General features: G+C 47.7%; 1 protein-coding gene across 1 annotated transcript; it reads left to right on the top strand.

Moving 5' to 3' along the window:
• On the top strand, positions 1-27,563 carry LOC116991866 (adhesion G protein-coupled receptor L3-like). Its single transcript, XM_033050841.1, has 14 exons — positions 1-73; positions 1,635-1,831; positions 5,115-5,279; positions 8,334-8,463; positions 9,255-9,368; positions 10,494-10,675; positions 13,859-14,020; positions 16,714-16,914; positions 19,875-20,092; positions 20,664-20,730; positions 22,490-22,581; positions 24,049-24,217; positions 25,973-26,041; positions 27,435-27,563. Exons 1-14 carry the CDS (start codon positions 1-3, stop codon positions 27,498-27,500), a joined length of 1,905 nt encoding a protein of 634 aa, XP_032906732.1. The 3' UTR covers positions 27,501-27,563.
• The last annotated feature ends 428 nt before the right edge of the window (positions 27,564-27,991 follow it).

Below are 27,991 nucleotides of genomic sequence, written 5' to 3'. Positions count from 1 at the left end.
ATGGTGACGATCGCACTGAGCAACAGCAGCAGCAGGTGGGAAATGAAGCTGCAGCCAAGGACTATGTTTAAAGGTGAGAGCGCTTTATACCCAACGCACTGAACTGATTCAGTTACATTTTTGTACCGCTATCCCTTGGTATTCTCGCAACAGACTGGCGGAGAGGAAGAATGCAGATACTATCATAGCATTTAAGAGATATTTAATGTGCAGGGGAAAAGATTTTAAGGGTAAGGGAAAAAGATAGGAATCTGAGGGGTAACTTTTTCACACAGTGTGGTGGGTGTATGGAACAAGCTGCCAGAGGAGGTAGTTGAGGCTGGGGCTATCCCAACGTTTAAGAAACAGTTAGACAGGTACTTGAGTGCTGTTCCACCGACTGTCCTGTCGTTCCGATTCCCATTCCCATAATGGTCCCATTCCAACCAACCTCAGCCAGCTTCTTACTCATGCCTCTATAGTCACCTATACCCAGCAGGAATACCGACATCCAATTTCAGCTTCTCAAAATGCAGATTGAATTCCATTATATTATAATCACTGCCTCCTGGGGATTCCTTCACCTTAAGCTCACTCATCAAATCTGGTTCATTGCACAACAGAAGGAACTGCAGATGCTGGTTTACGGAAAAAAATGGTACAGTGCTGAAGTAACTTAACGGGTCAGGGGGCATCTCTGGAGAACATGGATAGGTTCAATCTGAAGAAGGGTCCCAACAAAGGCGGCACGGTGGCGCAGCGGTAGAGTTGCTGCCTTACAGTGCTTGCAGCGCTCGGGACCCGGGTTCAATCCTGACTACGGATGCTGCCTGTATGGAGTTTGCACGATCTCCCCATAGTTTAAGGCAACTTATTTATCTACGAAAAGTGCAGGAAGGAACTGCGGATGCTGGTTTAGACAATAGACAATAGGTGTAGGAGTGGGCCATTTGGCCCTTCGATGTGATCATGGCTGATCATCCCCAATCAGTACCCTGTTGCTGCCTTCTCCCCATATCCCCTGACTCCACTATCTTCACGAGCCCTATCTAGCTCTCTCTTGAAACCATCCAGAGAACCTGCCTCCACCGCCCTCTGAGGCAGAGAATTCCACACTCACCACTCTCTGTGAGAAAAAGTGTTTCCTCGTCTCCGTTCTAAATGGCTTACTCCTTACTCTTAAACTGTGGGCCCTGGTTCTGGACTCCCCCAACATCGGGAACATGTTTCCTGCCTTTAGCGTGTCCAAGCCCTTAACAAGCGTGTCCAAGCCCTTTACACCGAAGATAGACAGAAAATGCTGGAGTAACTCAGCGGGACAGTTCTCCGACCCAGTCTGACTGTCCTCCTGATTAAATCTTACTTTGGCCTCGTTGTCAGTGTCTCCAGCTAACAACGATCTATTCTACATGTTTCTTAATCTCCGTCCCCCTTTGATCTCTCGTTTTCACACCTCACCCTTCCATATCCCTCGTTTTCCCTCACCCTTGACTCTCAGTCCGAAGAAGGGTCACGACCTGAAACATCACCTATTCCTTCTCTCCAGAGATGCTGCCTGCCCCGCTGAGTTGCTGCAGCATTTTGTGTCTCTCCACTAAAGTGCAATGGAAGAACAGGTGCCTATTAATTATATTCTCAAACCCTTTCTGTTACAGGAAATAATGCTAGTTTTATCTTTTTGGAATTGGCTGGATCGGCAAAAGCACCTCAAATACTGTACGATAATGGAGGTATACTGATTACCTTGCCAATCAACACTGACTTGGTGTTAGTGATAAGCAACACAACATCACCTAACATTTCGCAATTCGTGGAAGAAAATTCATTCAGCCTAACCTTCAACAACACAAAGGTATTTCTGTGCCTGGTACATGTACAAGATTCTTCATCTTCATGTCGAGTCCACACACACAAGATTGAAAGTTGTTCAGCAGGAGCTGAATACACTTCTCGGCATCTGCATGCAATGGTGTCTGTCTTGTCGCTTCTTGTGCTTGTGCGTGGTAGTGGAAAGTTTGGTGGATACAGTCGCAAAGTGAACGCTCTTTCCTTGACCCTAGTGAGACCACACCTGGAGTATTGTGTGCAGTTTTGGTCCCCTAATTTGAGGAAGGACATTCTTGCTATTGAGGGAGTGCAGCGTAGGTTCACAAGGTTAATTCCCGGGATGGCGGGACTGTCATATGCTGAGAGAATGGAGCGGCTGGGCTTTTACACTGGAGTTTAGAAGGATAAGGGGGATCTCATTGAAACATATAAGATTGTTAAGGGCATGGACACACTAGAGGCGGGAAACATGTTCCCGATGTTGGGGGAGTCCAGAACCAGGGGCCACAGTTTAAGAATAAGGAGTAAGCCATTTAGAACGGAGACGAGGAAACACTTTTTCTCACAGAGAGTGGTGAGTCTGTGGAATTCTCTGCTTCAGAGGGCGGTGGATGCCGGTTCTCTGGATGCTTTCAAGAGAGAGCTAGATAGGGCTCTTAAAAATGGCGGAGTCAGGGGATATGGGGAGAAGGCAGGAACGGGGTACTGATTAGGGATGATCAGCCATGATCACATTGAATGGTGGTGCTGGCTCGAAGGGCCAAATGGCCTCCTCTGCACCTATTGTCTATTGTCTATTGTCTATTGTCTATTTACCCCTCCGAGATTATGGGAGGAATAGATAGAGCAAATGTAGTCTTTTACCCAGAGTAGGGGGAATCGAGAACCGGGGGACATAGGTTTAAGATGAGATGCGGTAGGAGTGGGATAGGGGGGGAAGATTCAATAGGAACCTGAGGGGCAACTTTTTCACTTAAAGGGTAGTGGGTGTATGGAACAAGCTGCCAGAGGAGGTAGTTGAGGCAGGTACATTCACAACGTTTACGAAACACTTGGGCAGGTACATGGATCGGACAGGTTTAGAGGGAGAACGAAGGTTCTCGAAGGGTCGGGAGAAGGGTCTTGACCGGAAACATCACCCATTCCCACTGTCCAGAGATACTGCCTGTCCCGCTGAGTTACTCCAGCATTTTATGTCTATCTTCAAGTTTAGAGGGATCTGGGCCGAAACGCAGGCAGGTGGGACTAGTGTGGATGGGACATGTTGGTCGGCGTGAGCAGGTTGGGCTGAGGGGCCTGACTCCACGCTGTATGTCCCTATGACTCAATGATGGCAAACGTTACTGGATCACGAGAGGCCACAGGTTTTTTCAGTACGTGGGTATGATACGTCTCAATGAATGGTTGGGACATCTAGCCTAAACATGGTTGACCGCTGACCTAACTCCATGACTCTGCCCATACCACAGATGCCCTTGGTACACATATTTCTCCAATGACTCCCTCAAACCTCTACAGATGCAGCATAGAGAACATAGAAACATAGAAAATAGGTGCAGTAGGCCATTCGGCCCTTCGAGCCTGCACCGCCATTCAATATGATCATGGATGATCATCCAACTCAGTATCCTGTACCTGCCCTCTCTCCATACCCCCTGATCCCTTTAGCCACAAGGGCCACATCTAACTCTTAAATATAGCCAATGAACTAGCCTCAACTACCTTCTGTGGCAGGGAGTTCCAGAGATTCACCACTCTCTGTGTGAAAAATGTTTTTCTCATCTCGTTCCTAAAGTCTTCCCCCTTTATCCTTAAACTGTGACCCCTTGTCCTGGACTTCCCCAACATCGGGAACAATCTTCCTGCATCTAGCCTGTCCAACCCCTTAAGAATTTTGTAAGTTTCTATAAAATCCCCCCTCAATCTTCTAAATTCTAGCGAGTACAAGCCGAGTCGATCCAGCCTTTCTTCATATGAATGTCCTGCCATCCCAGGAATCAGTCTGGTGAACCTTCTCTGTACTCCCTCTATGGCAAGAATGTCTTTCCTCAGATTTGGAGACCAAAACTGTACGCAATACTCCAGGTGTGGTCTCACCAAGACCCTGTACAACTGCAGTAGAACCTCCCTGCTCCTATACTCAAATCCTTTTGCTTTGAAACAAATCCTCACATTGTATCACAGCTTTGACTGAAGTACAACGCTCCCGAATTATCTCTTCAATTCCCTTGGCAATAAATGTTGGCATTCTGTTGCTTTTCTTCCTTATCTACTATCTTGCATGCTAACATGTTGTTGATTCTACACCAGATCCATCTGTACCTCAGGGCTCTGCATCTTTCACCTATTAGGTCACTTTTTTCCTGCCCAAAATGACAAAATCACATGGGCATCATTGATGGGAATAGGCCCTTCAACCCAAATTCAAGTTCAAGTGAGTTTATTGTCATGTGTCCCTGATAGGACAATGACATTCTTGCTTTGCTTCAGCACACAGAACACAGTAGGCATTGACTACAAAACACATGAATAAATAAACTGATAAAGTGCAAATAACAGATAATGGGTTATTAATATTCAGGTTTAATAGCCTGATGGCTGTGGGGAAGTAGCTATTCCTGAACCTGGTTGTTGCAGTCTTCAGGCTCCTGTACCTTCTACCTGAAGGTAGGAGGGAGATGAATGTGTGGCCAGGATGGTGTGGGTCTTTGATGATACTGCCAGCCTTTTTGAGGCAGCGACTTCGATAAATCCCCTCGATGTAAGGAAGGTCAGAGCCGATGATGGACTGGGCAGTGTTTACTACTTTTTGTAGTCTCTTCCTCTCCAGGGCGCTCATGTTGCCGAACCAACCTGTCCATGCTGCATCTAAGCTTGCCCCATTGACCGGCATTTGGCCCATAACCCTCTATCCCTTTCCTATCCATGTACATTTCCAAATGTTTCTTAAATGCTGTTCACACCGGCCAGCGATCCCCGCACATTGTTACTATCCTACCCACACTAGAGGCAATTTACAATCACACAAAGCCAATTCAACTACAAACCTGTACGTCCTTGGAGTGTGGGGGGAAACCGGAGTTCCCGGAGAAAACCCTCACAGGTCACAGGGAGAATGTACAAACCCCGTACAGACGACACCCATGGTCAGGATCGAACCCGGGTCTCTCTCGCTGTGAGGCAGCAACTCTACCGCTGCGCCACTGACTTGTTTGAGATCAGTGCCTTTGCCTGCAATTCTCACATCAAAATTAATCACGTTATGCAGAAGTACTTTCTTAATTTGCAATTGATTCTTTTTTGAACAGGGTTTGAAGAAAGAAGATGTTATCTGTGCCTACTTGGTCATTAAAAATTGTACGGCTACATGGTCATCAGTTGGATGTGTCGAGACTGTCAATGAGACTTCCATCAACTGCAACTGCAGCAAATTCTCCACAATCATTGTGTTGCAGAAAATTCAATCCATTCTGGTACTGTCAGTTTCACTCATGCTTAAGTGCAAGAAATTGTGTTCAGTATAATATATGTCTAAAGAAGTCTAAAGACAGGGTCTTGACCCAAAACGTCACCTACTCCTTCTCTCCAGAGATGCTGCCTGACCCGCTGAGTTACTCCAGTGTTTTGTCTCTATCGTCGGTTTACACCAGCATCTGCAGTTCCTTCCTACACACTAGAATTTAAATTGTTTTCTTTGTAAATCAGCCAAAATACCTCACTTGGGAGAGCGTTAAAGCCCTGTCCCACAGTACGAATTCATTCCAAGAGCTCTCCTGAGTTAAAAAAAAATCAAGCTCGTGGTAAGCACGGAGAATGAACGTAGCGGGTACGTCGGAGCTCGGGGACGTCTCTTAGCGGCTCGTAACGCTAACGGCAGGTACTCGGGAAGACTCGCTAATGGCAGGTAAGCACGGGAAGACTCGTGAAGATTTTACAACATGTTGACAAATGTCCACGAAAGCCCCGAGTACCGACGAGCGGCCATTACCGTAAATCTCCGATTCAGGGCAAACTCGGGAGAGCTCTTGGAATGAACTCGTACCGTGGGACAGGGGTTTAAGACTGAAGATCTAAAGGTCCCTGGTTCAATCCCGGGTTTTGGCATTGATACTTATTACTTTCAATTGGTACATGGTAAATTGGTTATGATGAAGCCTTTAAAGGCGGCACAGTGGTAGAATTGTTGCTATACAGCACCAGAGACCCGGGTTCGATCCTGACCACTGCTGCTGTCTGTACGTTCTCCCCGTGACCGCGTGGGTTTTCTCTGCCCACACTCCAAAGACATAGTCTTTGTAAATTAATTGGCTTTGGTAAAATTGTGTGTAGGATGGTGCTAGTGGCGCTGTTTGGCGCGAACTCGATGGGCCGAAGGGCCCGTTTCAGTGCTGCATTTCTAAAGTCATATGGTTCCATCTAAGCCTTGGAGAAAGGGATTAGTGGGAGCCTCTAGGATTAGAGGTCACAGCCTCAGGATTAAAGGACGGTCTTTTAGGAAGGAGATGAGAAGAAATGTCTTTAGTCAGAGGGTGGTGAATCTGTGGAATTCTTTGCCACAGAAGGCTGTGGAGGCCATGTCAGTGGATATTTTTAAGGCTGAGATAGATGGATTTTTGATTAGTACGGGTGTCAGGGGTTATGGGGAGAAGGCAGGAGAATGGGGTTAGTAGGGAGAGATAGATCAGCCATGATTGAATGGCGGAGTAGACTTGATGGGCTGAATTGCCTAATTCTGCTCCTATCACTAATCACCTTATGACATTATATTGTTAGCCACACTCAAATCTTCTTTTTCTGCAATGTTTTCTTTCGTTTTCAAATTAGGTTGTGAATTAGGTTGTGAAAGTGGGACAGGCCCTTAAGACTGCCCCAGATATATAGTGTCCATGATATCAAAATCAACTCTGATCTACCTGCACGTGATTCATATCCCTCCTCCATTCCCTGCATATCCCTGTGCCAATCCAAAAGTCTCTTGAACGAATGGCCTACTCCTGCACCTATTTTCTATGTTTCTAGGGAAATGGACAAGGGAGAGCCAGTGGATGTAGTGTACCTGGACTTTCGGAAAGCATTTGATAAGGTCCCACATAGGAGATTAGTGGGCAAAATTAGAGCACATGGTATTGGGGGTAGAGTGCTGATATGGATAGAAAATTGTTTGGCAGACAGGAAACAATGAATAGGGATTAACAGGTCCCTTTCAGAATGGCAGGCAGTGACTAGTGGGGTACCGCAAGGCTCGGGGCTGGGACTGCAGCTATTTACAATATATATTAATGATTTAGATGAAGGGATTACAAGTAATATTCGCAAATTTGCAGATGACACAAAGCCGGGTGGCAGTGTGAACTGTGAGGAGGATGCTATGACAATGCAGGGTGACTTGGACAGGTTGGGGGAGTGGGTAGATGCATGGCAAATGAAGTTAAATGTGGATAAATGTGAGGTTATCCTCTTTGGTAGAAAAACAGGAAGGCAGATTATTATCTAAATGGCTTCAAGTTGGGAAAAGGGAAGTACAATGGGATCTGGGGGTCCTTGTTCATCAGTCAATGAAATTAAACATGCAGGTACAGCCGGCAGTGAAGAAAGCGAATGGCATGTTGGCCTTTATAACAAGAGGAGTTGAGTATAGGAACAAAGAGGTCCTTCTGCAGTTGTACAGTGTCCTAGTGAGACCACACCTGGAGTATTGTGTGCAGTTTTGGTCTCCAAATTTGAGGAAGGATATTATTGCTATTGAGGGAGTGCAGCGTAGGTTCCAAAGGTTAATTCCCGGGATGGTGGGACTGTCATATGCTGATAGAATGGAGCAGCTGGGCTTGTATACTCTGGAATTTAGAAGGATAAGAGGGGATCTTATTGAAACACATAAGATTATTAACGGTTTGGACACGCTAGAGGCAGGAAACATGTTCCCGATGTTGGGGTAGTCCAGAACCAGGGGCCACAGTTTAAGAATAAAGGGTAAGCCATTTAGAACGGAGATGAGGAAACATTTTTTCACACAGAGAGTTGTGAGTCTGTGGAATTCACTGCCTCAGAGGGCGGTGGAGGCCAGTTCTCTGGATTCCTTCAAGAGAGAGCTAAATAGGGCTCTTAAAGATAGCGGAGTCAGGGAATATGGGGAGAAGGCAGGAACGGGTACTGATTGGGGATGATCAGCCATGATCACATTGAATGGTGGTGCTGGCTCGAAGGGCCGAATGGCCTACTCCTGCACCTGTTGTCTATTGTTGACTGATACACGTGACAATAAACTAAACTGAAACATTGATGATGAAGGGTCTCAACCTGAAATGTCACCCATTCTTTCTCTCCAGAGATGCTGCCTGTCCCGCTGTTACTCCAGTATTTTGTGTCTATCTCCAGTGTAAACCAGCATCTGCAGTTCTTTCCCACACGTGTGAGAGTGGACGCTGAGCGCTGTGAGCTGAGCTCGATGGGTTGTGCCTGGCAAAGCCAACGCATGAAGCAAAGATACACCGTCAAAATTCACTGAGAAAACTCTCTTCCCTCCACAGAAAATTACTGAAATCATAAAGAAAATTGATGCAGACAATACAACACAGGAAGAATTGCAAACCACGTTGATGGGGGCAGCATCCGATGCTGCCACCTTTGGAGAATTAAGATTCAAGCACGACACAATAGGTAAATGTGACAAATTGTTATTTCTCAGTCCTCAGGTGAGTCAGGAAGAAATATCGCGCCTTTTTCCACCCCTTCGCCAATCGACCCGCCCTGCCGCCCCCCTCCTGTCGCCAGTGTTCACCTATTACCCGCGAGGATATGCGGTCGGCAGGGTGGTGCAGCGGGTAGAGCTGCTGCCTCACAGCGCCAGAGACCCGGGTTTGATGAATCTATACACTCAACTGTAATCATGTATTGTATTTCTGCTGACTAGATAGCACACAACCAAAGCTTTTCACTGTACCTCAGTACACGTGACAATAAACTAAACTGAACTGAACAGGTTTGTAGATTAAATGTGTAAGAAAGAACTGCAGATGCTGGTTTAAATCGAAGGTAGATACAAAATGCTGGAGTAACTCAGCACGTGAGTTAGTTGGTTTGTAGGTTAATTGGCTAGGTATAAATGTAAATTGTCCCTAGTGTGTGTAGGATAGTGTAAGTGTGCGGGGATCACTAGTCAGTGCAGACTCTGAGGGCTGTTTCCGTGCTGTATTTCTAAACTAAACTAAACTAAACTAAACTAAACATTCAAAATAGTGATGGTGTGGGTCCAGTCTGAGCAAGGGGAACTGAAGACAAACACAAAATGCTGGAGTAACTCAGCGGGACAGGCAGCATCTCTGGAGAAAAGGAATGGGTGACGTTTTGGGTCGAGACCCTTCTTCACACTCGAACTGATGTTTAGTAGGAACAGCCATGCTCCTGGGTTTTAGGGCAAAAATCCACTAACGAATTATGTTTTATTTTAGAAGTTGTTCTACAAGCAGCAAATAGAAAAAATTTACCCAGTGAACCAGCAAAATTATCAACAGAAAATGCAGCCATTGAAATGAAATGGGATGCGTTTAAAGGACCACATCCTGGTAATGTATTTGTTGATTGATTGAACGATACAGCAGTCTTCTTCGGCCCATCGAGACCACACCGACCATCGATCACCCGTTCACACTAGTTCTATGTTATAGAAACATAGAAACATAGAAAATAGGTTTAGGAGTAGACCATTCGGCCCTTCGAGCCTGAATGTGCTTTATATTCAATTGTTAATTTCTGTTTAGTCATAGATGACCTATTCTGAAAATTAGCAATATTTGATCCAATGAGCGAGATTCAATATGATCATGGCTGATCTTCCAACTCAGTTTCCCATACCTGCCTTCTCTCCATATCCCCTGATCCCTTCAGCCACAAGGGCCACATCTAACTCCCTCTTAAATAAAGCCAATGAACTGTGGCCTCATCTACCTTCTGTGGCAGAGAATTACACAGATTCACCACTCTCTGTGTAAAAAATGATTTTCTCATCTCGGTCCTAAAGGATTTCCCCCTTATCCTTAAACTGTGAACCCTTGTTCTGGACTTCCCCAACATCGGGAATAATCGTCCTGCATCTAGCCTGTCCAACCCCTTAAGAATTTTGTAAGTTTGTATAAGATCCCCCCGAAATCTTCTAAATTCTAGCGAGTACAAGCCGAGTCTATCCAGTCTTTCTTCATATGAAAGTCCTGCCATCCCAGGAATCAGTCTGGTGAATCTTCTCTGTACTCCCTCTATGGCAAGAATGCCTTTCCTCAGATTAGGAGACCAAAACTGTACGCAATACTCCAGGTGTGGTCTCACCAAGACCCAGTACAACTGCAGTAGAACCTCCCTGCTCCTATACTCAAATTATACACACTTATTTATGTGTATATTGAAGTATGTTATCCCATTTTCTCATCCACTCCCTACACACTAGGGGGCAATTTACAGAGGGCCAATTAACCTACAAACCCGCACGTCTCTGGGAGTGTGGGAGGAAACCGGAGCGCCCGGAGTAAACCCACGCGGTCACAGAGAGAATGTGCAAACTCCGTACAGACAGCACCCGTAGTCAGGATTGAACCCCTTGTCTCTGACATTGTGAGGCAGCAGCTCTACCCGCTGCGCCACTGTGACGCCCTTAATGTTTCCTAGTGCTCTCCATCTCATTTTTGCCCGTTGTACAGATCTTGTCTATATTTTCATCATCGCCGTCAGTGCCTCGACGTTCACAAAAGGTCATGCCCTCACTACCGACACGTCTGAAGACAAGTCAATGGTGGGATCGGATGTGGTGGAAATTAGCATCGGCAAATCGGAGTCAGTGCAACTATCTTCTCCCATCACCTTGCGTATGAAGCTCAACCAGGTTGGTTAGAAACATAGAAAGAAACATAGAAAAATAGATGCAGGAGTAGGCCATTCGGCCCTTCAGACCAGCGCCGCCGTTCATATGATCATGGCTGATCATCCAAAATCAGTACCCCATTCTTGCTTGTGTAGGAGGGAACTGCAGATGCTGGTTTAAACCAAAGATAGATACAAAAAGCTGGAGTAACTCAGCGGGACAGGCAGCATCTATGGAGAGAAGGAATCCTGTGCCGACCAGCAATCTCCCCTCCGCACTATATCCCCCGCACTATATCCTACATATTAGGGACAATTTACAATTTTTTACATGCCAATTAAGCTACAAACCTGCACGTCTTTGGAGCGTGGGAGGAAACCAGAGCATCCGGAGAAAACCCACGCGGTCCCGGGGACAACGTACTAACCACCTACAGACAGCACCCGTGGTCGGGATCAAACCCGGGTGTCTGAGGCAGCAGCTCTACTGCTGCACTACCTTGTCTCACAAACTGAATCCTTTTGTCACACATATTTTGTATGTGTTCATCTCTGGTCTTTGTCCAACCATCCCCCTCAGCTGTGTTCACCTATGATCTGCCATGCTCTGTCCTGCCCTTCCACTCTGCTAGCTATCGCCCCCCGCCTCCCCCCCCCCCCCCCCCCCCCCCCCCCCCACCACCACACAACCTTGCAATCAGTCTGAAGAAGGGTCCCAACCCAAAACGTCACCTATCCATGTTACTTGGAACGTAGAACGTGGAACAGTACAGCGAAGCAACAGGCCCTTCGGCCCACAATGTTTGTGCAAACATGAGGCCTAGTTAAAATAATCTAATCCACCTGTAATCCACTTATAGTCAGCAGCTGTGGAAAGCATTTTGTCCGGAAATATTACAATCTGGTTTGGGAATTGCTCTGCCCAGGACAAGTAGGCTCTGCAGAGAGTAGTACGTTCGGCCGAATGCACTATGGGAACTTCACTTGCTCCCCTGCAGGAACTATACATCAGGAGGTGCAACTCCAGAGCCAATAAAATCATGGGAGACCCCTTCCACCCCTGCAACGGACTGTTCCAGCTGCTACGGCCAGGCAAACGCCTCCGTTGCCATGCTGTGAAAACGGAGAGGTTGAGAAGGAGTTTCTTCCCAGAGGCCATTGGGACTGTAAACTCCTATCTCACCAGGGACTAACTTTACTGAACCACTCTACTGCTTTTTTTTTAATTGCTGTTTTTTTCCCTTTTTCCTTCCGCCCACAATATTTAATATGGAAAAGAATATGTGATTCTGTTCCATTCTGTTTGTAGTTTCTTTGGTTGTTTGTTTGTTTGTCTTTTTGCACAAAGTCCGCGAGCATTGCCACTTTTCATTTCACTGCACATCTCGTATGTGTATGTGACGAATAAACTTGACTTGACTTGACTGTATATGAACCATATCCATTCATTCCCTGCACTTCCTATCTAAAAGCCTCCTAAACACAATTACCCCACTTTTGCAGCCACGTCCTACACATTGGGGGCAATTTAAAAGTCAATTAACCAAACTCACACGTTTTTGGAGTGCGGGAGGAAACCGGAGCACCCGGAGAAAACCCACGTAGATCACAGGGAGAAGGTGCAAACTCCACACAGACAGCGCCCCGAGGTCAGGATCAAACCTGGGTCTCTGGTGCTGTAGGTCTGCCAATTCTGCCACTGTGCTAAGGTGCTGAATGTCCAGTCCTATTAGATTCATAGAGAATAATGCTGTACGGACACAGGTTCTTCGGCCCAATTCAGCCATGCTGACCAAGATATCCTGTCCAAGCTAGTCCCACATTCCCACATTTAACCCATATCCTTCTAAACCCTTTCTATCCCTGTCCAGTTATCTGTTAAAAGCTTTCATAGTACCACCTCAACCATGTCCTTTAACAGGGGTGGCGCAGCGGTAGAGTTGCTGCCTCACAGCGCCAGAGACCCGGGTTCCATACTGACTATGGGTGCTGTCTGTGCGGAGTTTGTACTTTCTTCTCATGACCTGCGTGGGTTTTCTCTGGGATCTCCGGTTTCCTTCCACACTCCCTTTCCTTCCACAAATGTGCGGGTTTGTTGGTTAATTGGCTTGGTATAATTGTAAATTGTCCCATATAAGATCATTAAGGGTTTAGACACGCTAGAGGCAGGAAACATGTTCCCGATGTTGGGGGAGTCCAGAACCAGGGGGCCACAGTTTAAGAATAAGGGGTAAGCCATTTAGAACTGAGACGAGGAAACACTTTTTCTCACAGAGAGATGTGAGTCTGTGGAATTCTCTGCCGCTGAGGGCAGTGGAGGCCGGTTCTCTGGATACTTTCAAGAGAGAGTTAGATTGGGCTCTTAAAGATCGCTATCTTTAAGTCAGGGGATATGGGGAGAAGGCAGGAACGGGGTACTGGTTATGGATGATCAGCCATGATCACATTGAATGGCAGTGCTGGCTCAAAAGGGCCGAATGGCCTACTCCTGCACCTATTGTCTATTGTCTATTGTCTAGTGTGTGTAGAATAGTGTTAGTATGCGGGGATGGCTGGTTGGCACGGACACAGTGGGCCGAAGGGCCTGTTTCCGCACTGAATCTCTAGACTGAACTAACGTATACAACCTCCTCTGACAGCTTCCAATGTGCAGATAGTTAAGAATTTAGTTCAGTTTAGTTTCGAGATACAGCACGGAAAAATGCCCTTCAGCCCACCGAGTCCACACTGACCAGCAATCCCCACTTATCCCCAGTGTGTGTAGGATAGTCTTTTACGTTTAGTGTTATACCAAGCCAATTAACCTACATACCTGTACGTCTTTGGAGAGTGGGAGGGAACTGAAGATTTTGGAGTAAACCCACACAGTCACAGGGAGAACGTACAAACTCCGTACAGACAGCACCCGTAGTCGGGATCGAACCTGCCACTGGGCTGTCCAAAATGGTGCTCCAAAGTTTATTTTTTTGTTAATAGGGAGATGAGTTGGGGGGGAGGGGGGGAAGAAGATTAAGGCTTCAATAAGACACGTCTTTTACGGAAGAACATTGCTCAATGTGAATGGCATCAAGGAGGATTAAAACACTGAACACAGTGAAGTGTTCTGCAAACTGCATTGTTTACCATTGGAAACTGTCAAGTTTAATTAGTTAGCAATTAATTGAACAAATTATTTAATCATCTTTCCTCTCTCTTTTTTCTGCAGAATAAAACAGGGATGACGGATTCGTGTGTTTTCTGGAACAAGACGAAGTCTAGCTGGGCAACTTATGGGTGCAGTTTGGTTAAATCAGACCAGAATTCCACAACCTGCGAGTGTATGCATCTGACCAGCTTCTCTGTGCTGCTTTCACGGACTCCAATCCCGGTAAGGCCTGTACTGTTTGAGCATCACAAGGGAAGAGGTGGGGTCGATACAACCCAGGTTCAAATCACGAGGGGTCCATTGAGTGATTAAGCCGCCTTAGAGTGCACAGGAAATGGGCCCCGCTGTGTTTAGAGAGCGCAGGAAGTGGGCCCTGGTGTTTTTGGAGAGCACAGGAAGTGGGCCCTGCTGTGTTTAGAGAGCGCAAGAAGTGGGCCCTGCTGTGTTAAAAAAGAACAGGAAGTGGGCCCTGGTGTTTTTGGAGTTCACAGGAAGTGGACCCTGGTGTTTTTGGAGAGCACAGTAAGTGGGCCCTGGCATTTTTGGAGAGCACAGGAAGTGGGCCCTGGTGTTTTTGGAGAGCACAGGAAGTGGGCCCTGGTGTTTTTGGAGAGCACAGGAAGTGGGCCCTGGCGTTTTTGGGGAGAACAGTAAGTGGGCCCAGGTGTTTTTGGAGAGCACAGGAAGTGGGCCCTGGTGTTTTTGGAGAGCACAGGAAGTGGACCCTGGTGTTTTTGGAGAGCACAGGAAGTGGGCCCTGGCGTTTTTGGAGAGCACAGGAAGTGGGCCCTGGTGTTTTTGGAGAGCACAGGAAGTGGGCCCTGGTGTTTTTGGAGAGCACAGGAAGTGGGGGGTTGGTGTGTTTACAGGAAGTGGGGCCTGTTGTTTAGTTTAGTTTAGAGATACAGCGCGGAAAAGGGCCCTTTGGCCCAACGGGCCCGCGCAGACCAGCGATCCCCGCACACTAACACTATCCAACACACTCTAGGGACAATTTACAATTTTACCGAAGCCAATTAACCTACAAACCTGTACGTCTTTGGAGTGTGGGAGGAAACTGAATCGCCCGGAGAAAACCCACGCAGGTCGCGAGGAGAACGTCCAATCTTCCCCACAGCATCCCACAGTGGTCAGAATCGAACCCAGGTCTCTGGCTTTGTAAGGCAGCAACTCTACCGCTGTGCCACTGTGCCGCCCCATGTATTTAAAGGGAATATAGGAAGTTTAGTTGCGAGATACAGCATGGAAACAGGTACTTCAGCCCACCGAGTCCACTTCGATCATCGATAGCCTGCACAATGATCTATGTTATCCCACTTTCCCACTCCCTATAAACCAGAGGCAATTTGCAGAGGCCAAATAAGTGTCTCAATCGAAAAAAGCATTTAAAAAGCAGTTGGACAAATACATGGATAGGAAAGGTTTAGAGTGATATGGGACAAATGTGGGTGGGGCATGCGGGTCTGCATGGACAAGTTGGGCTGAAGGGCCTGTTTCTGTGCTCTGTGACTCCTGGGCGTCACTTGTTGAGCTGTGGTTGGTTGGCACGGTGTCGGAGCGGAGAGATGCTGCCTTACAGCGCCAGAGACCCGGGTTCGATCCTGACCACGAGTGCTGTCTGTATATAGTTATACAATACAATACAATACAATACCGTTTATTTGTCATTTGAACCTCACATGAAGTTCAAACGAAATTTGGTTTCTGCAGCCATACAGGAAAAGAACCAAGACACACACCAACACAATTTACACAAACATCCATCACAGTGAATCTCCTCCTCACTGTGATGGAAGGCAAAGTCATGTCTCTCCCCTGCTCTCCATTCCTCTCCCGAAGTCAAAGTCAAAGCCCCCGGCGGGCGCTAGCAAGTCCGCGGCCATTTAAAGCCGCGCCGGGCGATGTAAGGCCCCGCTCCAGGTCACTCTCAACCCCGCAATTCAGGCGGGAGAAGTCGCCGCTGCTGGTGCTCCGTAAAGCGGTCTCCCACCGGGGACCCGCGAGCTCCCGGTGTCACCATCCACCGGAGTCGGGTCGCAGCCGCGCGCCACCGCAGCTCTCCACGCTCCGAACTCTCCAGACTCCGAAGCCGGCCAGCTCCACGATGGTAGGTCCGCAGCTCCGCAGGCTCCGTGACTTGAGCCCCCAGGTCGTTCCGGTTGGAGGCCGCTCCACGATGCTAGGCCCCAACGTCAACGGAGACCCGACAGGGAAAAGGACGGGTCCCCGTACAGGGAAGAGATTTAAAAGTTTCCCCCACCCACTCCCCCGCCCCCCCCCACACATACACAGTCAAAAACCCACCACAAACTTTACACTCTACAGGACAATAAAATAAAAAAACGTTTGCACTTGACCTATGTGGCTTTTCTCCGGGTACACACTCCAAGTTTTCCTCCCACGCTCCAAAGACGTAAAGCTTTGCCGGTTAATTGGCTTCAGTAAAAATTGTAAACTTTGTGTCGGACAATGTTAGTGTGCGGGGATCACTGGTCGGCACAGATTCGGCGGGCCGAAGGGCCTGTTTCCGCGCTGTATCTCTAAACTTGTATCTCTATCCCGCTTGGAGTGCATACTGTCGTTGTGTCCTTGGGCAAGACACTTAACCCACCTTTGCGTGTGTGTGAATGTGTGTGAGTGATTGGTGGTGGTCGGAGGGGCCGTAGGCGCAGATTGGCAGCCACGCTTCCGTCAGTCTGCCCCAGGGCAGCTGTGGCTACAGATGTAGCTTACCACCACCGAGTGTGACTGAGGAGTGAATGAATAATGCGATGTAAAGCGCCTTGAGTATTAGAAAGGCGCTATATAAATCCCATCCATTATTATTATTATTAAACTAAACTAAACAAAGTGATAGGAGTTAATTTGGATTATAATATATTTCAATGGACAATTCTTTCTGCTTCCTTTCTAAGGCTGTCCATGAGAGGAATCTGGAAATTATCACCTATGTTGGAATAACTCTGTCACTGATCTGCCTGTTTATGTCGATGGTTATTTTCACCTACTGCCGTTCGATCAGCAGTGTTCGGATCACAATCCACAAACAACTCTGCCTGACGATGTTCCTGGCAGAACTCCTCTTTCTCATCAATTCTATCAAAGTTACCAATGAGGTATGTTCGCAAGAATGGCAGATACAATTTTTTTTTTTTTTTTTCGAGATACATTTTCGGAAACAGGCCATTCGGCCCATCAAATCTGTGATCCCCGCACACTAACACTATCCTACACACACTAGGGATCGTTTACATTTATACCAAGCCCATAAACCTGCAAACCTGTACGTCTTTGGAGTGTGGGAGGAAACTGGAGCACCCGGAGAAAACCCACGCAGGTCATGGGGAAAACATACAAACTCCGTACAGACAGCACCCGTAGTCAGGATGGAACCTGGGACTCTGGTGCTGTGAGGCAGCAACTCTACCGCTGCGCCACCGTGCCACCCACTCCTACATCTTATAGATCTTATACACCTCTGTAAAACCATGCATCCATGGTATAAAGTCCTAGCCTGCCCTATCTCTCTCTACAGCTCAATACCTCATAACCTCGTCAACCTTCTCCGCACCCATTCCAGCTTTACAACATCTTTCCTTCACAAAGATGACCAACACTGAAGTGGTGTAAAACAGAACATGCTGGAAAAACCCCACAAAATCAACGGTGTTTCCCTCTCCACAATCGTTGCCTGACCTGCTGAGTGTTTGGGGGCCATTTTAGGGCCACTCGTGGCTCAACAAGTCAATTCTGCTGAAGATACACAAAATGCTGGAGTAACTCAGCGGGGCAGGCAGCATCTCTGGAGAGAAGGAATGGGTGACATTTCAGGGTCCAGACCCTTCTTCAGACTGAGTCAGGGGAGCGGGAGGCACAGAGATAAGGAAGGGTAAGGTGGAAAAACGATACATCAAAAGAGATAGAGATCAAGGAAAATGTAGAATAGAGTACTGCACAAAATCCTTCTCTCCAGAGATGCTGCCTGAACCAGCTGAGTTACTCCAGCATTTTGTGTCTATCTTCGGTGTAAACCAGCATCTGCAGTTCCTTCCTACACAGGTAGCTTCTGCTTCGGAGTCACGGTTGTGGCTCAGGAGCTCCCTCTCCTGGTTGTAAGGTGCACTGGACAGTTTTGTGTGTTCTGCTAACACTGTGTGGAACTATGCCCTTTGTTGCTGGACACTTTAATTCTCCTTCCCATTTCCACACTGACCTTTCTGTCCAAGGCCTCCTCCATTGTCAGAGTGAGGCTAAACGCCAAGCATCGCAAGCACCTCATATTCCACTTGGGCAGCTTACATAGAACTAAATAGGTGCAGGAATAGGCCATTCGGCCCTTTGAGCCAGCACCGCCATTCAATGTGATCATCCACTATCAGTACCCCGTTCCTGCCTTCTCCCCATATCCCTTGATTCCGCTAGCCCTAAGAGCTCTATCCAACTCTCTTTTGAATGCATCCAACGAATTGGCCTCCACTGCCTTCTGTGGCAGAGAATTCCACAAATTCACAACTCTCTGGATGAAAAAGGTTTTCCTCATCTCTGTTCTAAATGTCCTACACCCTTATTCTTAAACTGTGACCCCTGGTTCTGGACTCCCCCAACATCGGGAACATGTTTCCTACATCTTGCGTGTCCAATCCCTTAATAATTTTATATGTTTCTCTACCATATCCTCTCATCCTTCTAAACTCCAGTGAATACAAGCCCAGCCGCTCCATTCTTTCATTATATGACAGTCCCGCCATCCCTGGAAGGCAGTGATATGAATATTGATTTATCTAACTAAATAACCCCTGCATTCCCTCTCCCTCCATCCCTCCCCCACCCAAGTCGCACCAGCTTCTCGTTCACACCAAACAAACAGCTAACAATAGCCTTTATCATCATTACGTTTTTGCATATCTTTCATTCATTGTTCTATATCTCTCTCTACATCATCGTCTACATCTCTTGTTTCCTTTTCCCCTGACTTTCAGTCTGAAGAAGGGTCTCGACCCGAAACGTCGCCCATTCCTTCTCTCCAGAGCTGCTGCCTGTCCCGCTGAGTTACTCCAGCACTTTGTGTCTATCTTCGGTTTGAACCTGGGAATCTGCAGTTCCTTCCCACACACTTTGCCTGTCGTGGGTTGTGTGTTAGACACGTCATCCTCAGTAAATAATGGTGTCAGGTTGCCTGGCACAACGTGTGTTATGCACCAGTACACATGCAAATCCTTTGCTGTGCTTCATGTTGGTAGATCTGCCATCACACACGCACACACACACACACAGAGCCACAACTGCAAGAGACGGCCTGTACAACACACACAACACAAGCAGTACTACTACAGCTGGCTGGGAATATGGCTACTGAGAGCTAGTTCACAAGGTGTAGGAGCAGAATTAGGCCATTCGGCCCATCATGTCTGCACTGCCATTCAATCATGGCTGATCTATCTCTCCCTCCTAACCCCATTCCCCTGCCTTCCCCCCATAACCCCTGATACCTGCACTAATCAAGAATCTATCAATCTCTGCCTTAAAGCTATCCACTGACTTGGCCTCCACAGCCATCTGTGGCAAAGAATTCCACAGATTCACCACCCTCTGACTAAAGACATTTCTCCTCATCTCCATAAAATAATGTCCTTTAATTCTGAGGTGATGGCCTCTAGTCCTAGACTGTTCCAATAGTGGAAATATCTTCTCCACATCCACTCTATCAAAGCCTTTCACTATTCTGTACGTTTCAATGAGGTCCCCCCTCATACTTCTAAACTCCAGCGAGTACAGGCCCAGTGCCCTCAAAAGCTCACCATAGGCTAACCTACTAATTCCTGGGATCATTCTTATCTTGGAGAGTTGGAGAGAGAGGTGGTGCAGGGGCTGCTTGAAGTTAGAGATATCAACATGCCTACCCCTGGGATATGAGCTGCACAAGCGGGAATGAGGTGCTGTTGCTCCGATTAGCGTTTGGCCTCACTCTGAGAGTGGAGGAGGCCCTGGACAGAAAGGTCGGTGTGGGAATGGTCGGGGGAATTCAAGCGGGAGAGATCAGGCAGGCGTGAGCGTACTGACTATCCGTTTGTTCCAGATGCTATGCATGATTGTGGCCATTTTGCTCCATTACCTGTTCCTGGCGTGCTTTGCTTGGATGCTGCTGGAGGGGGTGCAGCTTTACCTCATGGTGGTGAAGGTCTTCCACTCACGGAGTCTTCGCAAAACCTACCTCTTCCTGGTCGGCTATGGTGCGCCTCTCATCATCGTTATCCCCGTGGCGAGCATCAGCATGGATGCCTACGACAGAAAAATGTAAGTGTGGAGTTCAAATCCTCATCCGTTATTTGATGGTGCGCCTAGCTGGGACAGTCTTACTGCTAAGGCTTAGTTTTAGTTTAGAGATACAAGGTGGAAACAGGACCTACTGCCCACCGGTTCCGCGCCGACCAGCGATCCCCGCACACTAACACTATCCTACACCCACTAGAGACAATTTTACATTTATACCAAGTCAATTTGGCGACAAACCTGTGCGTCTTTGGAGTTTAGTTCCGAAATCCAGCACGGAAACAGGACCTTCGGCCCACTGGGTCTGCGCTGACCAGCGATCCCCGCATATTAACACTACCCTACACACACACACTAGGGACATTTTTTGGTGAGGGTTGTTGGGGAATGCTGAACTTCCTAGTCTTTCTAAGGAGGTGGAGGTGTTGGTGTGCTGTTTTGCCCATTGCTATTGTCTACACCCCTCATGATCTTATCCACCTCAGTCTCCCCGTGCTGTTATCTAGCATGGATCGACCAGGAGTTTTACGTGCAACTGAATACTTCAAGCAATGTCAATGCTGAAATTATTTAAACTCATTCTCTCCTTTTCAAGATGCTGGTTGAACATCACATCTGGATACGTGTGGGCTTTTATCGGGCCAATCTGTGCCATTATTGGGGTAAGTTCAACGCCACTGACACTGTGACATTCTTTGCAGCCACAGTGACAGAGTTGACAGCTCGTAATTAAGTCTGTTTAAGTCATGACTCCAGAGTGTTACACTGCCATGAACGAAACAATGACACTTTGACTTGTTGCAGATTTTACGAGCAGATTGACACAACAAAACCATGGATAAATATACGTTAAAACAATAGTCAACATTTAAGGTACACAAAATTGCTGGAGAAACTCAGCGGGTGCAGCAGCATCTATGGAGCGAAGGAAATAGGCGACGTTTCGGGCCGAAACCCTTCTTCAGAGTCAACATTTAGTTTAGTTTAGAGATACAACGTGGAAACAGGCCATTCAGCCCGCCACCAAGCCCGCGCCGACCAGCGATCCCCGCACACAAGAGTCAAGAGAGAGTCAAGAGAGAGTGTATTGTTATGTGTCCCAGATAGGTCTTGCTTGTTGCAGCACAACAGAACATTGTAGGCATAAATACAGAACAGTTCAGTGTGTCCATATACCATAGAATATATATATATACACACATCAATAAACTGATAAAGTGCAATAGGCTGTTATAGTTCAGAGTTTGTTTGAAGTTGTGTTTAATAGTCTGATGGGGCAGCTATTCCTGAACCTAGATGTTGCAGATTTCAGGCTCCTGTACCTTCTACACTAACAATACCCTACACACACTATGGGACAATTTACATTAATCCCAAGCCAATTAACCTACAAGCCTTTGGAGTGTGGGAGGAAACCAAAGATCTTGGAGAAAGCCCACTTGGTCACGTGGAAAACGTACAAACTCCTTGCCGACAGCACCCATAGTCGGGATCGAACCCGGGTCTCTGGCGCTGTGAAGCAGCAACTCTACTACTGAGCCACTGTGCCACCCCAAATAGAATGAAAGAGTAATAGTTCAAGTTCAAGTGAGTTTATTGTCATGTGTCCCTGATAGGACAATGAAATTCTTGCTTTGCTTCAGCACAACAGAACATAGTAGGCATTTACTACAAAACAGATCAGTGTGTCCATATACTATAATATGAGACCAAGCGTAGGTTGGGCGATCGTTTCGCCGAACACCTCCCCTCAGTCCTCAATAACCTACCTGACCTCCCGGTGGCTCAGCACTTCAACTCCCCCTCCCATTCCCAATCCGACCTCTCTGTCCTGGGTCTCCTCCATTGCCAGAGTGAGCAACAGCGGAAATTGGAGGAACAGCACCTCATATTCCGTCTGGGGTCCTTGCGTCCTTATGGCATTAACATTGAATTCTCCCAATTTGGCTAGCCCGTGCTGTCTCCTCCCCTTCCTTAACCCTCGAGCTGTCTCCTCCCACCCTCCCATCCGCCCGCCCTCGGGCTCCTCCTCCTCCTCCCCTTTTCCTTCTTTCTTTCCCCACCCCCCATCAGTCTGAAGAAGGGTTTCGGCCCGAAACGTCGCCTATTTCCTTCGCTCCATAGATGCTGCTGCACCCGCTGAGTTTCCCCAGCAATTGTGTGTACCTACTATAATATAAATATATGCACACATGAATAAATAAATAAAATATAGACTGTTTCGCTTCCTTCTGTACCTCAAGGAACTTCACACAGTCAGTCTGAAGAAGGGTCTCGACCCGAAACGTCGCCTGTTCCTTCTCTCCAGAGATGCTGCCTGGCCCGCTGAGTTACTCCAGCACTTTGGTGTAAAGCAGCATCTGCAGTTCCTTTCTACATTGTCCAATGTTGAAAACTAATTCTTGGTGTTTGTATTTATAGTTGAATATCATTTTCTTCATCATTACCATCTGGAAACTGGCTGATAAATTCTCCTTGCTCAGCACTGATGTGCCGCACTACAAGAAAGTCAGGTAACTATACACTTTATCGACTGTTGTTCACAAGCCGTTTCCTCTTCACTGAATGAAATGGATTTCATCCTCAGAGCAAATATCACTGAATGAATGGGAAAGCAGCTACAACAGTGGCGCAGCGGGTAGAGCTGCTGCCTCACGGCACCAGAGTCCCAAGTTCGACCCTGAACTTGGGTGCTGTCTGTGTGTGTGGAGTTTGCACGTTCTCCCTGTGACCGGGAAATCTCGGCTGCTCCGGTTTCCTCCCAGTTCCCAAAGACGTGCATGTTTGTCGGCTAATCAGCCTTCTGTAAGTTGCCCCTTGTGTGTAGGGAGCGGATGAGAAAGTGGGGGAGCAGAGAACTGGTGTGAATGGGTGATCACTGGTCGGCACGGACACAGTGGGCTGAAGGGCCTGTTTCCATGCTGTATCTCTAACCTAAACATCAGCAGACTGCGATCCCTCGTTTCTTTGAACATCGAGTCCACACACTGAATCAGGAATGGGAAAACCTCTAAGATGGAACACTTCTCCATGTCATAGAGGATAGGGAAGGGTGGCACGGTGGCGCAGCGTTAGAGTTGCCTTCCTACAGCCCTTACAGAGCCAGAGACCCGGGTTCCATCCCGACTAAGGGTGCTGTCTATATGGAGTTTGTCCGTTCTCCCCGTGACCTGCTTGGGTTTTCTCCGAGATCTTTGGTTTCCTCCCACACTCCAAAGACGTACAGGTTTGTAGGTTAATTGGCTTGGTGTAAATGTAAATTGTCCCTAGTGTGTGTAGGATAGTGCTAGTGTGCGGGGATCGCTGGTCGGCACAGTCTCTGTGGGCCGAATGGTTTTCGCGTTGTATCTCTAAACTAAACTAAACTATCCAGATACACACCCAAATGTCGTAGAGTCATCGTCAACTCTGGAGAAAAGAAGTAGGTGATGTTTCTGGTCGAGACTCTTCATCAGACTGTTCCTTCTCTCCAGAGATGCTGCCTGATCTGCTGAGTTATGCCCCTGTCCCACTTAGGAAACCTGAACGGAAACCTCTGGAGACTTTGCACCCCACCCAAGGTTTCCGTGCGGTTCCCGTAGGTTGCAGGTGGTTGCCGGAGGTTGCAGGTAGTGGAAGCAGGTAGGGAGACTGACAAAAACCTCCGGGAACCGCACGGAAACCTTGGGTGGGGCGCAAAGTCTCCAGAGATTTCCGTTCAGGTTTCCTAAGTGGGACAGGGGCATAACTCCAGTATTTTGTATCTATCTTTGTTAAAGTAAGCCAATGTCCTATAAAGCTGACGTCCTAACACTTGTGCTCAATGCGTGACCAATGACGACAAACATAGCATATGCCATCTTGACGCGGACTCAGTGGGCCGAAGGGCCTGTTTCCTCGTTCCATCTCTAAACTAAATTAAATCTCTGCTGTAACTATAGAGGAAAGAAGGTCTCGATGACTATCAGAGACACCTTGCTGATGTTCCTTCCTCATTGCAGATCATTCACGTATACTGCAGTGGGCCAGCTCGTGCTCTTGGGTGGCACCTGGATCTTTGGCATCTTTCATTTCAACAACAATACCATCGCCATGGCCTACATCTTCACCGCGATCAACAGTTTCCAAGGCCTTTTCATCTTTGTCCTCCACTGCCTGGCCAACAAACAGGTTCGCTCCATTGTCAATAATCCCAGATACTGAAGTCAACCTGTGCGGATGCTGCCATGTGTCGCCCCCTAATGGTGGGATGCTGGGAGAGAAGGCCCGATGGGCTAGACTAGAGAATTGGCTTCATGAAATGAGGCAGAGGGAGATGGTGGAAGGATATTTTACAGACTGGAGGCCTTAGACTCGGGGATGGGTGCTGGGCCCATTGCTGTTCATAGCGCTGTATAGCAACGATTTGGATGAGAATGTACAAGGCATGATTATCAAGTTTGCAGATAGACAAAAATGCTGGATTAACTCAGCGGGTCAGGCAGCATCTATGGTGCGAAGGAATAGGTGACGTTTCGGGTCGAGACCCTTCCTCAGACTGAAACATCACCTATTTCCTTCGCTCCATAGATGCTGCCTCACCCGCTGAGTTTCTCCAGCACTTTTGTCTAGAAACATAGAAAATAGGTGCCCTTCGAGCCTGCACCGCCATTCAATATGATCATGGCTGATCATCCAACTCAGTATCCTGTACCTGCCTTCTCTCCATACCACCTGATCCCTTTAGCCACAAGGGCCACATCTAACTCCCTCTTAAACATAGCCAATGAACTGGCCTCAACTACCTTCGATTTCTCCAGCATCTGCAGTTCTTTCTTAAATATCAAGTTTGCAGATGACACTGAAGTTGGCGGCATCGTGGATAACGAAGATGGTCATAAGAAATTGCAGCGGGATTTCGATCAGTTGCGGGAGGAATGGTTAACGGTCAATACAGATAAATATGAGGTGTTGCATTTTCGGAAGTCAAAGCAGGGCATGATCTTCACGGGGCACAGTGAATGTCGGGGCTCTGGAGAATGTGGTAGAGAAGAGGGGTCTAAGAGTGCAGGTACACAGCTCTTTAAAAGTGGCGTCACAGGTTGATAGGGTCGTCATGGAGGCTTTTGGAACTTGGGCCTTCATCAGTCATTTTTGCTGGTGGGAACGCATTAATGCCCCAGTCCCACTTAGGAAACCTGAACGGAATCCTCTGGAGACTTTGCGCCCCACCCAAGGTTTCCGTGCGGTTCCCGGAGGTTGCAGGTGGTTGCCGGAGGTTGCAGGTAGTGGAAGCAGGTAGGGAGACTGACAAAAACCTCCGGGAACCGCACGGAAACTTTGGGTGGGGCGCAAAGTCTCCAGAGGTTTCCGTTCAGGTTTTCTAAGTGGGACAGGGGCATAAGGCGGCACGGTGGCACAGCGGTTAAGTTGCTGCCTCACAGCGCCAGAGATCTGGGTTCAATCCTGACCTCGGGTGCTGACTGTATGTGTTCTCCCCGTGACCGCGAGCATTTTCTCCAGTTTCCTCCCACACTCCAAAGATGTACAGTACAAGCTTTTAGATTAATTGGCTCGGTAAGGAAGGGTTTCGGCCCGAAAAACGTTCCTATTTCCTTCGCTCCATAGATGCTGCTGCACCCGCTGAGTTTCTCCAGCATTTCTGTGTATCTTCGATTTTCCAGCATCTGCAGTTCCTTCTTAAACACAAGGATTGTAAATTGTCCCCAGTGTGTGTAGGATAGTGCTAGTGTACGGGATGATCGCTGGTCGGCATGGACTCAGTGGGCCGAAGGGCCTGTTTCCGCGATGGATCTCTGAACTAAACTAAAAACGGAACCAGTAGGGGGGGTGGGTATCTCAACATGAACCTAGTGTGTAGGAGAGAAGATAGCTGCCTGCCGTGAGATCACTCCGCCTGTTCACTGTCCTTTCTCCACCCAACAGATTCGCACCGAGTTACGTAAACGACTTTGCAATAGCACCGCCTCCTCCACCAGCGCCGTCGTCAAACAGGTGAGTCTAGCCGATGTTACCAGAGACACCTATTGAGGCAGTGGAGGGAGGGAGAGAAGGCCAGATAGTGGCTGGGAAGAAGGGGAGGTTTGGGGGGAAGGTGCGTCTGAGTGCCTTTGTTTTAAGTGAGAGATACCGCTCAGAGCGGTGGCACATTGGCGCAGCGGTAGAGTTGTCAATTCAATCCAGACTACGGGTGCTGTCTGTACGGAGTTTGCACTTTCTCCCCATGACCGCGTGGGTTTCCTCCCACGTCTCAAAGACGTGCGGGTTTGTAGGTTAATTGGCCCTCTGTAAATTGCCCCTGGTGTGTCGGGAGTGGTAGACCCGAGGGGGAATTGATGACAATATGCAGACAATAACGTTGTATTAGATTGGTATAAGGTTGGTGTAAAGGGGTGGTTGAAGGTCAGCATGGACTCGGAGGGCCGAAGGGCCTGTTGCAGTGCTGTATCTCCCAATGTGACTCACAGATGGAAAATGGTCATCACTTGAGCAATGATTCTCACCATTCCTCTAGTTAACCAAACCTAGATCTTGATATTTGCTCAAGATGCTGGCGTAACTCTGCTGTTCATATCATAGTGGGTGATATCAACAGCAGCATAGAAACATAAATAGAAACATAGAAAATAGGTGCAGGAGGAGGCCATTCGGCCCTTTGAGCCAGTACCACCATTCATTGTGATCATGGCTGATCACGGGAGAGAAGGAATGGGTGACGTTTCAGGTCGAGACCCTTCTTCAGACCCTTCTTAAACCAGCACCTGCAGTTCCATCCTACACAGTTTGATATTTGCTTCTGTGTCTCAGAGTCTCTCTCTAAGATACCAAAAAATGGTTGGTAATTCCATCTAATAAGTTACGGTAATTTATATAATGTCACATTCTGCAAAAGACTAATTCCCTACAGTGTCTTTGTCTCGAGAGACAAAGTCCCCACTGTGCTTCTACACCGAGGTGTCTCAGCTGCCAGGCAACTGTTCACTATAACCGTTAGCACCAAGCGTCAGGGTGAACAGGGAGACTGGGAGCCAAGCAACGTCTCAAGAGTTTAGTTTAGTTTAGAGACACGTCCTTCAACCCACCGAGTCCGCGCTGACCAGCGATCCCAGCACACTAACACTATCCTACACACACTACGGAGTATTTACAATTCTGCCAAGCCAATTAACCTACAAACCTGTAGGTCTTTGGAGTGTGGGAGGAAACCGGTGCACCCGGAGGATACCCACGCAGGTCACGGGGAGAACGTGCAAACTCCGTACAGATAGCACCCGTAGTCGGGATCGAACCCAGGTCTCTGGCGCTGTGAGGCAGCAATTCTACCGCTGCGCCACCGTGCCGCTTCCGATGGAGTAACTGATCAATATTCCTGTTGATTTCATTTCAGACCCAACATACTTCCCAGGTAACCGACAATTTCAAATCGACCTCGGCCACCAATGTTTACAGCTGAAATCCACGGCTACCTTTGGCTTGTAGTTCGATGCGACCACCACGCTCTCTCTCTCCATCTCCCCAACCCCCATGTATTTTAATTCCTATATTTCGAGCTGTTTCCGTTTAACTTTGGCTGGCCTGACATAAACACAGAAAATAGGTGCAGGAGTAGGCCATTTGGCTCTTCGAGCCAGCACCGCCATTCAATATGATCATGGCTGACCATCCAAAATCAGTACCCCGTTCCTGCTTTCTTCCCATATTCCTTGACCCCCGTTAGCCCTAAGAGCTGAATCTAACTCTCTCTTGAAAACACCCAGTGAATTGGCCTCCACTGCCTTCTGTGGCAGAGAATTCCACAGATTCACAACTCTCTGGGTGAAAACGTTTTTCCTCATCTCAGTCCTAAATGGCCGACCCCTTATTCTTAAATTGTGTGACCCCTGGTCCTGGACTCCCCCAACAAGGGGAACATTTTTCCTGCATCTAGACTATCCAATTCCTTAA

The sequence above is a fragment of the Amblyraja radiata genome, chromosome 35 (genome assembly GCF_010909765.2).
Source record: "Amblyraja radiata isolate CabotCenter1 chromosome 35, sAmbRad1.1.pri, whole genome shotgun sequence".
Classification (NCBI taxonomy): domain Eukaryota; kingdom Metazoa; phylum Chordata; class Chondrichthyes; order Rajiformes; family Rajidae; genus Amblyraja; species Amblyraja radiata.
This window is presented reverse-complemented; position numbering and strand designations above follow the sequence as displayed.